This window comes from Ambystoma mexicanum, chromosome 12 (assembly GCF_040938575.1).
Source record: "Ambystoma mexicanum isolate Mex_15411 chromosome 12, UKY_AmexF1_1, whole genome shotgun sequence".
Lineage (NCBI taxonomy): Eukaryota > Metazoa > Chordata > Amphibia > Caudata > Ambystomatidae > Ambystoma > Ambystoma mexicanum.
In genome coordinates, this window is record NC_090936.1 from 30802875 (window position 1) to 30817881 (window position 15007).

General features: G+C 41.9%; 1 protein-coding gene across 1 annotated transcript in view; it reads right to left on the reverse strand.

The window, feature by feature from the left end:
- The window catches only part of SELENOO (selenoprotein O), a 147197-nt gene that overhangs the window by 89912 nt on the left and 42278 nt on the right, over positions 1 to 15007 (reverse strand). The window contains exons 3-4 of the mRNA XM_069627854.1: positions 12072 to 12252; positions 2664 to 2794 (exon numbers count right to left, since the gene is read on the reverse strand). Coding sequence (XP_069483955.1) covers positions 2664 to 2794; positions 12072 to 12252 — 312 coding nt within the window. The remainder of the gene's footprint in view (positions 1 to 2663; positions 2795 to 12071; positions 12253 to 15007) is intronic.

Consider the following 15007-nt stretch of genomic DNA (forward strand, 5'->3'; position numbering starts at 1 on the left):
CAATATGCCATGGAGGATTGGGTAATTACGGGGTGGGTCATCAGGCTCTAAGGAGAAAGGGAGTTACCATGTGCCATCTAGCGAGTCCACTTCACTCCCATGAGGATCGTCTCCCCTCATGTGGTCCTCCCGCAGACAGGGTCAGGATCAGGTAGCTTCTGCCTTTCCCTGGCCACATGGAGAGACTTTCCGGGAAAGGAGCAATGACATTGCCAGATTCGAAACATTACCTCTTTCTAAATCTACCTGCCTCTACTCTCCACCCTCTACAACTTATCCAGAACAGGACTGCGAGACTTGTCCTTGGCCTCAAGCCCTGGGATCGTATCTCCCCAGCTTTCAAATCTCTCCATTGGCTCCCAGTGGATGCAGGGATTGAATTCAAAACCCTTGGCATTGTCCACAAGGCTTTCTGGGGCCTGGGTCCAAAATACCTTCAGCTATCCCTCCGCAAATACCTCCCCTCTCGAGCTCTTCGCTCCTCTACCTCCAACTCCCTCAGGGTCAGTCGTTTTTCAAAGAAACGAGCTGGAGGTAGATCTCTACTTCGGCTGGGCCCTCCCTCTGGAACAGCCTCACTGTCACTGTAAAACTTGAGGAGAACCATCTCCGGTTCCGGAAGCACCTCAAAACCTTCCTCTTTGCTTCTGCCTTCGCTCCCCTTCTCCCCTGCTGATCTGCTCTCTTGGCACTGTGCACCTGGCCACCCTCTGTCCCCTTGGCCCAGGTACCGGCTCACCCTGCCACCTTCCTGCACTGCCTCCTGGCCACCCCTTGCACTGGGGACTGTATCTGTACCCATACAGCCCCCCCCCCATTTTTCTTCTTTTTCTGCACTTATTCAGACTTACCCAGTCTGCTGCCTTAAACACAGCACTTGCCACTTGCTGGCTGCACTACCACAGTTTGCCTCAATTTTCTATTTATTTTATTTATCTGCGCTCCTCGGCTTCTGCACTTTCCACTCTCCCCCTTCCATGCACTTTTTCCCTTGCACTTGCGCATTCTCAATGTCACTGGGCCTAGTAAGATCGTTTTTACATTGTGCTGTGTTCTCCCTTGTTCCCCTCCCTTGCCTAGTCGCGCTCTGAAACACTTGTGTACGGGCGCGACACATAAAATATCATATATCATATCATTCATCTAAAGTCTACTAATGCCTCGAGTAACCCTTAGCTATCTTACTGTATAAATGTGAATATGTTTACTTAATCGTGATTCTAGTATTGTGTTAGTTGCCCTAGTATTTATTTTTTATAAATCTACTGTGTTTAAGTGTATCCTTGACTATAGGTGTGCCCAGAGTTTTTTGTACTTATCCACAGCCCTTCTCCCTCCCAGACCAAGTCTGGCTGCTCGACCACAGCTATCAAACCTTTTGGATAGGTCAGGTCAAACCTAGGAATTGGAGCCCTCTGCATCTAAGAGTGAGTTTTTTTCTTCAGTCCTACCATTGCTGGATTTCAGTAAAACTCCTTAACAAAAAGCCTGCACATGTGCTCGGAATAAAAGTGTGTGCTGCAAACTCTCATCTCAGAACAGGCTATCATGCCATGTTCTTTCTGGAGAGGAGTGCCTGCTACCTTTTTTGAAATATGTGCCCTAGAACTGCTAAAAAGTCTAAAAATATTCCGTAATAGACTAATGATTTTGTTACCTGTGCTGCACTAAACAGTGCTGAAGTATTTTATAGGCTGCCTCAGATGTACCAAGCAAAAAAACAAAATCTGCATACTGTATTTTTTCCTCCACCTAGTCAGGCACCCCTTTTACTACATTCCAAGTACACAAACGTAGGGCCCTTATCGGGTCTCTCAGCTAAGACACTTGGCATTTGTAATTTTTGCAACTCATACCCAGATAGGATAAGCCTAGAGACATGGACATAATTAATATACATTTTAAAACGTGCGCAACGAAGGAAAGAGGGGTCAGGGATGAAGTGGTCATCAATGCATAGAAGTCTGGGTTGGTTGGGGGATAGTGCGGCAGGCTCCCTTGGCTCTTGCCTATAGGATTGGATTGTTTTCTTAATATTAAGCCCACAGAACAGAAAGTCTTCCACCTCCCATCCCAGTTTTGGGTTTTGTCCTTGCTCTCTCCTCTTCCTACGCTTAAAAGTCTTAAGGGTTTTGGAGGAACAGACCTGTGGCCGCAGCTGCAGATAGCTTATTGGTCCAGATGAGGACAACAAGATTACAAGGCCAACACATACCAAAAGGTTAAATGCTGCTATTCATTAACCAATTAGTACATGATCAACAAGAGAAGGTAAAGAAAAACAGGAGCAATAAGCAAAGGCTAAACAGAATCGAGTGTACCCTTAAACGCCCCCCACCCTCCCACATTATGAAAAACTGCAAAGGTAACCTATATTAAACTGTGTTTTGGTTCTGTTCATGCAAACTAAAAGGTAGATCAGTGAGGAACTATACCTGGGCATACAATGAAATCATGCAGCCAGAAACTGCAGTCCTGTTGCAAAGGGAAATGGGCAGTGGTTTTGGAAAGGGGAAATTAAATGCATGAAGGCTGTAAAAGAGACAATAGCAAACGTTTATGGTATTACAGACACCAAAAGGAAAAGAGGGCAGTTTGCAAATCAAGCAATATTCAAACACAAAGCCCGTTAGTGTCAATAAGGTACACAGAGCTGTACTGACCGGTCCAGGAACCCAAAAGGGCCATAGTCAATTGTGAGTCCCACTATGCTCATGTTATCTGTGTTGAGCACCCCGTGGCAAAATCCAACGCACTGCCACTCTGCAACTAGTCTCGCTGTCCTCTGCACAATCTGAGAGGAAAAGAAATAAGACTCTGGTTAATACACATCTGCTAGGAAAGACTTCTCTTTCAGCAACTTTCCCTCCATAGTTCCTATCGACACCCTTTTTGCGCTGTTTTAGGACCAGTTCTGATTATTTTTTTAAGGGAAGTAAGGACTTCAGCTTCACTTTCCCTGCCTTTTGTTCATTTGTTATAGGGAAACGATCAGTCCTTCAGACTATCAGTACTGGAAACATCGTTTCCCTTTTGTATTTCATGACTTAACATTGCATACAGCTTCTTACAATGCAATCGGGATACTTCTGTATCAACCTAGCTTTTTACACTTGGGATTTATGGTTACATCTTGTTAAGGAGAATTCTCATTTCTGTGCTAATTCCCTTCAACCTTGGAGACCCCCAGCTTTTTTGGCTGGACTTTAGGACTTTTTAATTTTAACCCTGGAGTGAGCGAGACCTTTTTCTCACTCATGTGTTTTGACCCGATTTTGGATTATACGTTTCCTTTGTTTTTGAGTCTGAAACTCCATAGAGATCTACTTTTTGTATGGCGACACACAGCACCTTCAGTGCAGTGTCACAGAGAAATCCTTTAGATTTCTCAAAAGGTTTGAATACCTTTTCTTGTGTGAACTACTGTTCCCGAGATTAGTTAAGTGAAATTGACTTTACTTACCTTCTCTCTTCGTGGGTCCAGCACACACCAGTTTATGTGGAGTTCAGGGGGGTGTTACTTAGTAGCCCCTTATCCTACCTACTCATGTATCATTTTTTAAAGTTACCCTCACTACTTTAAATGGCTGGTGGCAGTGGTTTAATTTTTCTAACATTGTGCTTTTCTACCGCAGCCTGAATCCTCAGCTGCAGTATAGCACCCATGGGTGACCATTTTGTCAAAATGGCCCGATCATCTTTTTTTCACCATTTTCTGTTTGTGAGGTCTTTCTTGGGTTTTACCCTGCGCGCCAAGCCAGGTTTGAGCCCTTTGTTCATTTTGCCTTTGGCAGGCTTCAGTACTGAAACCCGCTTCTGGCTCCAGTGTGTCTGGAAGGGCAGGAAGTGAGGGAGGTTTCTGAAACTTGCCTGTCCTTTGTCTTTAGGAATGCCTGAATGCACCCAGTCCCAATTGGCTGGCTGGATGTCCTTTCAGGACAGCCACCCTGCTGTTTGAGTGACAGCCCAGGCTGTGCATGAATGGGAGAAACCTGCTTAAAAGGTGAGGGTTTTGGGACTAGAGGCAGAGTCGACCACTGCAAAAAACCCCTGATGAAGAAAGCATGAACAAAGCTTGCTGCATCCTCCTGGACCTTTGAATTGCCTGGCGAAGCCCTGCTGCTGTGCTGAAGCTCTCAATTCGCCTCGAGTAGAGAAGCCCTGCAAGGACTTTATTTGTTTTGGCTGATAAAATCAACCTTTCAAATACATGAATACAAACTTACAATGTACATTTTTATCAATTCATTATTAAAAACAATCAAAGTATAAAATTGCTCGTTTAACCAAGAATCACGATCTATACAACAAACTTGATGTATTAATAAAAATAAGAAACGATCATTCGATTTTATTGTGGTCGTTGGGTAAAATAGCACTTATTTTATTGCAATTCTAATAACCGGTTTTGAGCTTCTAAATAGTCTGATCCAAATTTCATTTTCATCCATGGGACATAAGCACATAGTAGATTAGTGAAAAAGAAGTTTCTTAGTGCAGGTAAAGCTGGGCAGCTCACTAACAAGTGCTGCAGAGTTTCAGAGAGGTCCACATTTTCACAAAATCGACACTAATTTAATTGTTTCGGAACCATCCCTCTCCTTGCCATTATTTCCCTTGTCGGCAGTAAATTAAATCTGAACCGTAGATATTGGTGTCTAATATCTGGCACGGGAAATTTAACCAGGTAATCTGCCATTGTATGTAGCCTTTTTTGCCCAAACCACTGTTCGTTGAAATCTTTGTAGGTGGAACATTTGGCAGTATTACATATCCAGTCATACTGGAATAGCTTTAACTTGGCTCGGTCAGGGTTTGTGAGAAGTGTTTCAAGGGATATAGTTGCATCTGCCAGAGCGTTCAGTACACAAGTTCGCCATTTAGATGGAAAAAAGTCTTGTGAACCTGCAAGATGAAAGGCAACTGTGCTTAGGATGTTATTCTTTGCCAATCCCAGTAAACATTTTCTAAATAGTGCACACTTTTTCCACAATAATTGTGAGAATAGCGACACCAAACCCATCTCAAAACAAATCATGGGGAGTGGAGCACAATTCGGGAGTTTTAAAACAGATCTCCAAAATTGTGCTTCACAGATATCCCACGTGTTACTCCTGATAGGCAGTTTGGTGTCAACTCCATATAGTAAAATTGGGACTACTTTTGCTTGATAAAAAGCCATGATGGGGCTGTATGAAAACTTCCCATACTTATACACAAGTATGTTAGCCTGTGATTTCAACGTTTCTAATTTCAAGTTCAATGTAACAATATAGGCTTTTTCACTTAGAGTGTTAAAGATGGTTAAGCCTAAGTATTTGTAGCTTTCAACATTCATTAATGTTAAGGTGCCACTTATATTTTTTCCCACAGGAAACCTTTTTGGCTTTTTGACAGACTACTACTTGCGTTTTCTCTAAGTTAATTATGAGATTGTTTTCTATCGAGTATGCGTACAGCTTGTCCAATAAATTCTGTAGCCCTTTAGGGGTCTGTGACAGGAGGACTAAGTCGTCCGCATAAAGCATCCAAGCTATGCGTTGTTGGCCCAGTTTTGGTGCATCACTAATAATGTCTGCAAACGATTCTCCAAGATCAAGAATAAACAAGTTAAAAACAAAAAAGACGCCAAGATGCAACCTTGCTTAAGACCTCGCCCAGTTAGAATTAATTTGGAGAGCAAGCCTTCGATGGTGAGACGAACTTGGATCGAGGTGTTAGTATGAAGTTCTTTTATAATGGTAATAAGAGAAGGGGGACATGCAAAACAAATTAATTTTTGATAGAGTAGATTACAATCAATAGAATCAAAAGCAACCCTAAAATCAATAAATGCCAAATATAATAATTGATCCCGAGCTGCAGACTGTGATTTTAACATGTTCAATGTCATGATATTTGGTGCTGTCCCTAAGACCGACACAAAGCCCGCTTGGAAAGGGTCCCTCGTTCTTAAATTCGAAGCCTAGTTGTTCAGTTCTCTGAGTACAATACGATTGAAGATCTTCCCCGGTGCATCCAACAAGGCGATGGGTCTATAACTGGCTGGATCCGACCTATTACCTTTTTAGTATATTGGGAGAATGATTGAACGTTTCCATGAGTCGGGGATTAATTGCGTCTGAATGATATTTGAGAAGATGTTGTATAATACCTCGGACCAAATTTCCGGGTGTTGTTTTAGCATGAAATTCGAGAGCCCATCAGGACCCGGAGCTCGAGATGAACTTGCCTTATTTATGAAGAATAAAATGTCTTCTTTATCAAAAGTTAAGGAAAATGTTTCTGTTCATTCTGGCAATCTTTGTTTGCTTATGTTTGAACATGGCATATATAAACTTGAAAAATGTGTGACCCATGCCTGTTCTGACACATTATTAGACTGATGGATTATTTGATGACCTGTAGTTACTTGATTGATTACTGACCAAATTTGTGAAGTGTTCTTGCCTGCTAGCATGCTTAATATTTTAGAGCTATCATTTTGAAATAAAATTCCTTTGTGTGATCTTAACCAATTCTTATAATTTGTCCTCAATTGAGAGATGACAGTGTGTCTTGTAATGGGCAGAAGCTTCGAGGCTTGTCGCCTTTTTGAGTGAAGTTTTCTTTTTGCAGCTTCCACTTCCCTGTCAAATATATGTAAAGTATGAGTCTTGAATGACATGATGTTATTTGTTTTATGTTGAAAAAGTTGCATTAATTTATGATATGGAATTTGCAGCTGGGGATGTGCGATTACTTTACCAGCTAGCCTTGCATAAAAATGATTAAATCTTTTTAAGGAGGTTTCATTCCAATATAATCGATTGCCACCGGGATTAACAATTACAAAATCCAGGGTGTTAGTAACTGCCTGGATGCTTATTGATTCAGGTATATTCCACTGCATTGAGAGGCTATTATGATCGCTCAGAGTCGATAGATTAATCTGAAACTTAAAAACTTCTGAAATGAGAGATTGATTTACATAAATGTAATCAATTATTGCCGAGGTATTACCTCTGTGCCACGTTGGCTGTGGAGGAATGTCATCTGCAAATGAACCATTTCACATTTGGCGATTACGCATTTCAAGAAAGTGGTTCCAAAGTAACAATCTATTAGAAGATTTGCTTTGATCAAAGTAATGCAAATTTAGATCTCCTGTTATGATGACATATCTAATGGAATTATCAAGACCCACCAGGTGCATTAGGGAATTCATGTCTCTCATAAATATGTGGTCGGAAATACCAGCAGGGTTCCAATACGCGTTTATCAAGGCATATGTGGAGTTGCCAATCTTTAGTTTTATCATCTGCTGAAAGGGATTTGGAGATGACCAATCTTCAGATTCAAAGAAAGGATTTTGCTTAACAGCTATGGGGAGCCCCGACGTTGGTCGCCCTTTCTTTAATTTTTGGGCTAAATTTATATGTATACTATAATTGTCCCAAGTTGGGACACTAGTGAGCCATGTCTCTTGAAATGTGGCTATATCAACTTTATCGAGGCTTGACTCAACAGTATTCAACAAGTGACGAAACCCTCTCATATTCCAAATAGTTAGAGAGACACGAGTTCGCTGGTTAGGTTGATCTAGTTAATGCACATTGTGAGTTAGATGACAATTGCAGATCTTTGCGCAGCCATCTGTGGACCCCTGGATGGCACTTGTTTCTATGTTCCTCTAGTGAGTGACTACTGAGAGTAATGAATTTGCTGTTGGAGTTTTAGAGGGAAGGTGAGACACTTTGATAAAGCCTAGATCATATAGGTGGTTTTTAGCTGACCATATAGTATTCACAACTACTCTAGAGTTGATCCACAGTTTTACTGAAGTGAGTATATGCGCATCTTCGAACTCCACTAATTGAATATCAGCCGAATGAATATCTTCCAACTCGGGGATTTCAGCAATGATGGTAAGAATGGATCTGCGATTTAGATCATATTGCACATTCGGAGGTTGACGACATGCAATAATCAATGAATGTAATGCTGGACGTTTCAAATCACTTTTAAGTGTTTTTTTGTGTTGTAACGGATTAGGACCATTTTTAACATGAACTAGATTTGTTGATGCTTTTTTATCAAAAGAATTTACTATAGTTGTTTCAATCAGCCGTTGAAGTTCTGGCCCCAGCGGGGTTATCAAATTTATCTCCTGAAGTGCAATGTTTGTTTCGGACGTTGATCTTGCCATAGTCGGTGGTTCAGCTAAACGAGTCCGATTGATGGCCTTAGTACAAATAGGTCCTAGGGACTTTCGGGACAACAGTTGAGCATTAGAGGTCTCAATTTCAGCCTCAAGGGCTTGACGAAGATTTCCAATTCTATCTGGGACAGATGTCTCTTGTCCATACAGAGAGGAGGTTCTAGTTGAGTCATAATGTGTAAGATAATTTTGCGCTGGTTGTGCGGACATATATGCGTCAACCGCATGCCGAATCTCCTTTCTGTGTTCTTCCAGGATCTGCTGTGAAGATCCATGTGGAAAGGTATCTTGATTAGTTTGCTTTTTAGATCCTTGTTCTGTAATGGGTGAAGTGTGCTCTGTGCTATTTGTAGTAGTAACCAAGTTATCTTGAGCGAATTTCACATGATGTTCAGCAGAGATGTTAGTCATCTCATGTTCACTATTAGCACTGTCTTGACGAGCTAAGGCCTGCAGATGATACTTTCTGGAAATTGCTTTTGATGCCAGTAAGATGCCTTTGTGGAGTTACTAAGGATTTGATAAATCGCTTAGTCGTAGAGGTGCAGATGTTTTTGGTTAGAGTCATTTTTTTTTATTTTTTCTTGTCTGTCAATGAAACTGCAACTTTTTCTAGCGGAAGGTTGGAGCGAGAATGGAAGACAACAGCTTCTTTCTCAAGAACAAGTGGCATTGAGTTTGCATCTAGTCTTTGTCCTGCGTTCACAAGATTTCCTTCCTTTGATCCAACCAGATTCAAAGTTTTGAATTTACCAGTGCCAAGCTTTACTCGCACCCCACGATCGCACGTTACTTTCTGGTTTTGATCATAGTGATTTTTTAAAAACATGGGGGCAATTTTTCGAGGGGCCTTGATGATTTCATCGGCCCCGCCACTAACTGTAGATGGCGAGGTCTTTGTTGAGCCTTTTTTTTTTTCCTCAAGAATCGGGGCTATTTTTAGTTTCTTCTGCGGAGATGGTGGTGTGAGTCCGGCGGTTTGTTCGAAGTTCACTTAGTAGTTTGCGAACTTGTCGACGTCATCAAAGCTGTTTTCTTTTTCCTCTCCATATCTTTGCTGAGAGCTGCCTCATGGAGTGGTTTATCAATTTCAATGTTGTTCTTGACATTTTTTCGAGATATGGATTTTTTTCCGCGTTTCATAGTTGTGACTTTCTCTCGTAGTCTTTTTCTTCTTCTTGCTTCTCTTTTCCTTTCCTTCCTACCACCTGATGACGAAATGTGTTGTGGACGAGGAGTTTTTTCTACAATTTGGTCTTCATTGATGACTGCCGGGCTAACTGATGGATGTGCATTTAAGATGGTTTCACTTTCACACTAAATACTTACATTGGCCAATCTTCGAAATTCATCGAGAATCGATTCAGACAAAGGAGTGTCGTCTAAAGGCTGGTTTCTGTCATTATCACTAACTTGGATGAGCGGAGGCAAATCTTTGATAGCAGAATTTTGCAGATGATACAGGAGCTCCTGAAGTGAGAGTCTGTTGGTGTCCTCTAGACTATTTTTGAGGGCCATGGATCTCTGTATTGCAGAGAGATCCATACCTTGTTTTGCTGATTCTACTTTAAGTTCCTGTATTTGTTGCAAGATATTGGTGTTGATAAGATTGCAACATCCAACCATTGCTCCATCCAGAGAGGCGACTTCCTTTGTTGATTCTAGAAGGGAACCAGTCTGTGATTGAACTTCGCCTTTCAACAGTTCGAAAACAGTTACTAAAGAGTTTAATACATAACTAAGTGCACTTAGTGTATGTGTAGAGGGTTCTGATTGATTCCGACGAGGTTCAGCTTTCAGGTTCTGGGCTTCAGATGGAGTATGAGGTGTTACCAAGTTATTGTCTTAGTCAGAAACTAAAGAATCTGAAACCCCATCTAGATTTGATAGATTTAGCTTCTCCAAGGGATGCGTACTTATGTTGGAGACCAGTGACGTTAACACAGAAGAGCTCTGGGTGATCGGAGATTCACCATGAGTTATCAGTAGAGCACCTTCCTTATGAGTTGTTTTTTCCCCCAAAATGATCTTCAATTTTTTTCTGTATTTTTGTTGTTGTAACAGTAAATTCAAGTCCCTTTTTCCAGTTTTCAGTTAAGGGGATATGAGCTTCATGTGTTGTGTATATTTTAATTGGGGTAGAATTAGTTGACTCAGAGTGAACCTGTCCTGTGATTTGCTGAAGCACTGCATAAGAGAGAGGCTGACTCGCAGCAATTGCTTGGGTATCCATCGATCCATTATCGGGGGAGATGGTCGGTGGAGTAGGCTCATCCCATTCAGGAGCCCGAAGATCATCCTCAGTCTGATTGCAAGGACGACTTCTTCCTTTGAGTTGGTGGGACCAATCAACTCACAAGCCACCTGGATACCATTCTCAAGGCTGGTTAGGATTAACCAAGCAGAGGGACACCAGCTTGTGCGCTTTAATCTACAGCAACTGGAACTGAAGTGACTCCATCTTGTTTGCTTTTTCGACGATCCCGTGCAGTGCAGGAGTCCCCCCCACGTCCTCCCTCTTGTCTCCACGACTGAGGCTCAGAACAGTGAGATCAGCAGGACCTGCCAAGAACCAACGTCTTCAGCTGCATTTTGTTCTTCATACTAAGGTACTGTGCCAACCCGATTGAGAGAACGCCACTCTCGCAGTGAAAGTTTGTGAAACTTTCCCAACTTGCAGGCCTAATCAGCTTGTGACCCGACATACGATTCCTTTTCGCCTAAACTACTTCTAAGAATTTTCACAAAGACTTTACCGTTTGATACCAGAACTGCTCTTTCCTATCCTGAACACTAGTCCATTGACTTTGGCCTGGCCTATTGACTTGAATTTAACTCTTCTGGTGAACTGAAACTATTTGCACTGTCTAAAAAGTATATATGATCTATTTTACTTACCTTGTGCCTTTTGCTCCTTTTTAAGTAACTGAACTGCCATTTGGCTCCTATTTCAGGGGCGTGCAAACTATCTTAAAACCTTAGAATGTTGTATTGAGGTTTATTGGTTTATAATATTAAGTTGTCTTCTTCTAGTGAAACGTTTTCTAAATGATTGTGTAATAAATTAATAAGTGTTTTTACCAAGAAACCTTGAGTATAAGTGTTTACTTGAACAACTGTGATTGAAAGTCATCTGTGTAACTACTTGTACTGCTCACATTCACTCTTGAGATAAGCCTGGCTGCTCAGTTCGCTACCAAAAACTGTGTGGTACAGACTTATACCAAAGGTTGGTTTGGCTAACACCTCTAGTCCTAATTGTGTGTAGTGGTCCCAGAGGGTACTGCCTGCAATTCTCCCTAACACTGCCCACCACCACGAGATGAGCTGTTTACTCCAAATGCAACCCGATCGGCATGTGAACAATTGTACACCAAGAAAGTTGTCAAATGGCCCCAAGTGCTTGTTGTTTGGACTCCAGAAATGGGTTAAGTAGTCCGGGATCATTGTATAGTTTTCAAAGATCTAGAAATAAATGTGGAGTTGATAGCAAACTAACCGGACATTAAATAAAACAAAGCAAACACTTATCAGAAAAATGTGGCAAAACATATGAAGTCAAAAGGCAAAAACAAGTGCAATAAGTGTTGTGTAGATTTGCTCCAACAAACAGATTTTTTAATTCCAATCTGAAAGAATTTGCCTAAAGAAGCGATGCTGCCTCCACATAGACATGCCAAAGACAAAGGTGTCTGCAGCATATAAATTGCTGTTCGCTTATTACGTAAACTTCTGTCAGAATAGGTCTATGTCAACTAACGTTGCAAGGGTTTGTACCACGAAAATGTGATAGCATGCACTTAATAAAAAATAAAGCAGCCACAAGGTGCAGCCTTGATAGAACAGTTCAAGAACGCGATAAACGTCCTACCTCTTTGAAAAAGGCAGAATTCCTTTTAATTTTGTCGCTGGAGTGAGCTTCTTGAATTTCTGGATAGAATGTGCCAATCACATAGTCCAACATTTTTATTCTAATGTCATTCCGATCAACACTTGGCCCCTTGCGTCCTGTGTATTCATCTGATGGTTTAAAAATTTCAAAGGATCCAAACCTTTATCAAGAGGAAATAAAAATTGAAAACAGCAATCAGGTTAACAGTACTCATTGGCCCGATACAGTACAGTATCCAGCAACGGTAGACTAAGGGTTGTAATTGAATAATCACACAATTAAAAAACTAAAACTCTTGCAACGCCTATGGTCAGAGAAATGTAGACAGCACAGTGCGAACAGTGAGAAGCTGAATCAGTGTCCCCAAGCACATTCCCCGTTTCCTGCAGCAACATGTCAATTACAAGCTGGTGTTCATGCCCTTCATAACAAACATGCTCAAAGTCAATACATTTTGGCCACCAAGTGTCAAGTGCATCATCAATGGCCCCAGTGGTGGTGTGAAATACTGGGCAGTGAGGGCTCAACTTGACTTACTTTAGCGCTAGCCGTTAGGCAAGATTTGGGGTAGTAACACTGGGGGAGACAACAACAACCTTGTCCTCTTGGTATTGGTAACCCACCTTTTGGTATAGGTCTGTACTACACAAGTTGATAGAGTGACTGAGCAGCCAGACCTCTCAAGAGGGGTAAATGTGTGTTTGTTTATTAATTTGTAGGACGCCCCGAACCTGTAGGTAACTGGGTGCAGCGAGTGCAAGAATACTTAAAAGCTTAGATTACACAGTGAGAAAGTTACAGGAAGAGGCAGAACGCATACAGTTCAGGGTATTGCGTCTAAAGCGGAGGTAGGATTGGTTGGCTCTGAGAGCAGGAGGTTATGCGTTCCAGGTCTGGGCAGCTTTCACATGGAAGCAATTTTCTCCAGATTATTTTAGCTTGAATCTGGGTTTCTTCAGGCAAATGGAGTTAACCACTCTGGAGGGGCGGGTGGATGCTTTTCTAACCGTTCTCTCAGTTAGGAATTGGGGTGCTGCGTTGTTGAGGCATTTGAAAGTCAGGGAGACTGTTTTGAGTAGGATTCTGTCATTTATCTTCAGCCAGTGGTATTCTCTTCTAATATTTGAGACATGTTGTCTATTGGGTATATTCAGGGCCGTTCTTAGGGCATTGTTCTGTAAAATTTGTATCTCGTCTAGGGTATATTTGTTAGCACGCAGGTAAAGGGCGTTACAATAATCCAGTTTTTATATTATTAGAGCGTTGGCGAGGATAATGCAGCTCGCTTTGGATAAGAATGGTCTGCAGGCCCTGATTAGCTTGTAGGTGTAGGCGGTTGAAGACGCCATGGAGCTTACCCGTTTACTGAGGGTTAGGGTGGAATTGAGGTAAGCGCCTAATATTTTTACTTCTTTAACTACCTTGATTGTATTTCTGTCTATGTTGAAGGCAGAGTAGTTTGAGTTCAGTTTTAAGTTGCCAGCTGATCAAAGAATCAGGAGCTCTGTTTTGTCGTCATTCAGGCAGAGGCCATGGGATGCCATCCATGCCTGAATGAGGTAGATTTTATTTACTGTTGAAATTGCCTGAAAGTGGGACAAGGATCTGGGTGTCATCTGCATAATTTTTGTAGGTGACACCCAGTCTGTCCAATTTGTCAAAGAGAGGCTTAGTAAATATATTGTACATGGTTGGTGATACACAAGAGCCTTGTGGAACGCCACATGTGGTCTGGATGGGGTCTGCCGATGCTGATGGGGAGAAAAATTGTTCTGTTGTCTAAAAAGGATTGGACCCATGCTATTGCGTCCCTTGAGAAATGGGCAGCCGAGGCTAGGTGTTTGCACAGAACTTCGTGGCCCACCAAGTCGAAGGCCGACAGGTGGAGGAGGAGTAGTATAGCATGCCAGTTTTCCCTTGGTCCATGAGCTCATAAATTTGGGCTTTTAAGTCAATTAATGCAGTTTCCGTGCCATCTTGTGGCCTGAAGTCGGATTGGTGGGAACCTAGGAGGTGGTTGGCCTCAAGGTAATTCTGAATTTATAAGTACGCTACTTTGTCTATTATTTTGAGAAGGAAGGGCACTGTGGTAATGGGCCTGTAGTTTGTTGGGATGGAGGGGTCCAAAGTCTGTTTTTATTTGGAGCGGTAAGACCCAGAACTCTTTTAGGTTGCTTGGGACAATTAGTCGTGAAGGAGGCATTGATTAATTTCGAGATGAACAGTGCTAGGTCTCGCGCTGCATCTTTAATTATTTAGGCAGGACAGTTGTCACCCTGGCAGTTAGATGGTTTCAAGTACAAAATAATTTGTTTAGTTTCCTGGATATGATAGGTTATTTATAACCCGCTTAATACCCAGAGGTTTCTAAGCGCGGACCCGGGGATCGAACCTGTGTTGCTCCATGTCTTGCTTCCAAGGTGAGCACGTTGCCGCTGAGCTATCCTCCCGAGACTTCGGATGATACTTTGGTGAAACTAAATGGTTATAAGGTGCTGGAAGATTCAACGGGACTGATAGGTAGCGGGTAGCGGCTCAGTTGTAAGCAAAGAGGCTTTATCAGCAATCTTATTTTGGAGTAATGTTATTTTGTTAGCTAAGGCATTCTGAATTCTAGTTCACCATAGTTTGTCCTTGGGTGCATTGTCTAAGGGAAGAATGGGGGATTCCAGTTCTGAAAGGATCATGAAGAGTTCCTTAGTGTTGGACCTGGGGTTGGAGATTCTTTCATTATAAAGGTCTTTTTTTGTGCAAATTATTTCCTTTTTATAGTTATTTGAAAAGTGGGTCAATTGCAGCTTATTTTCATCTGAGGGAGTGTGGCGCCATACGGATTCTAGTTTTCTTTTTTGTAGTCCGAGGTCTTTGAGGTAAGGTGTAAACCAGACATTGAGATGTGCGCGCTGTTTACTTTT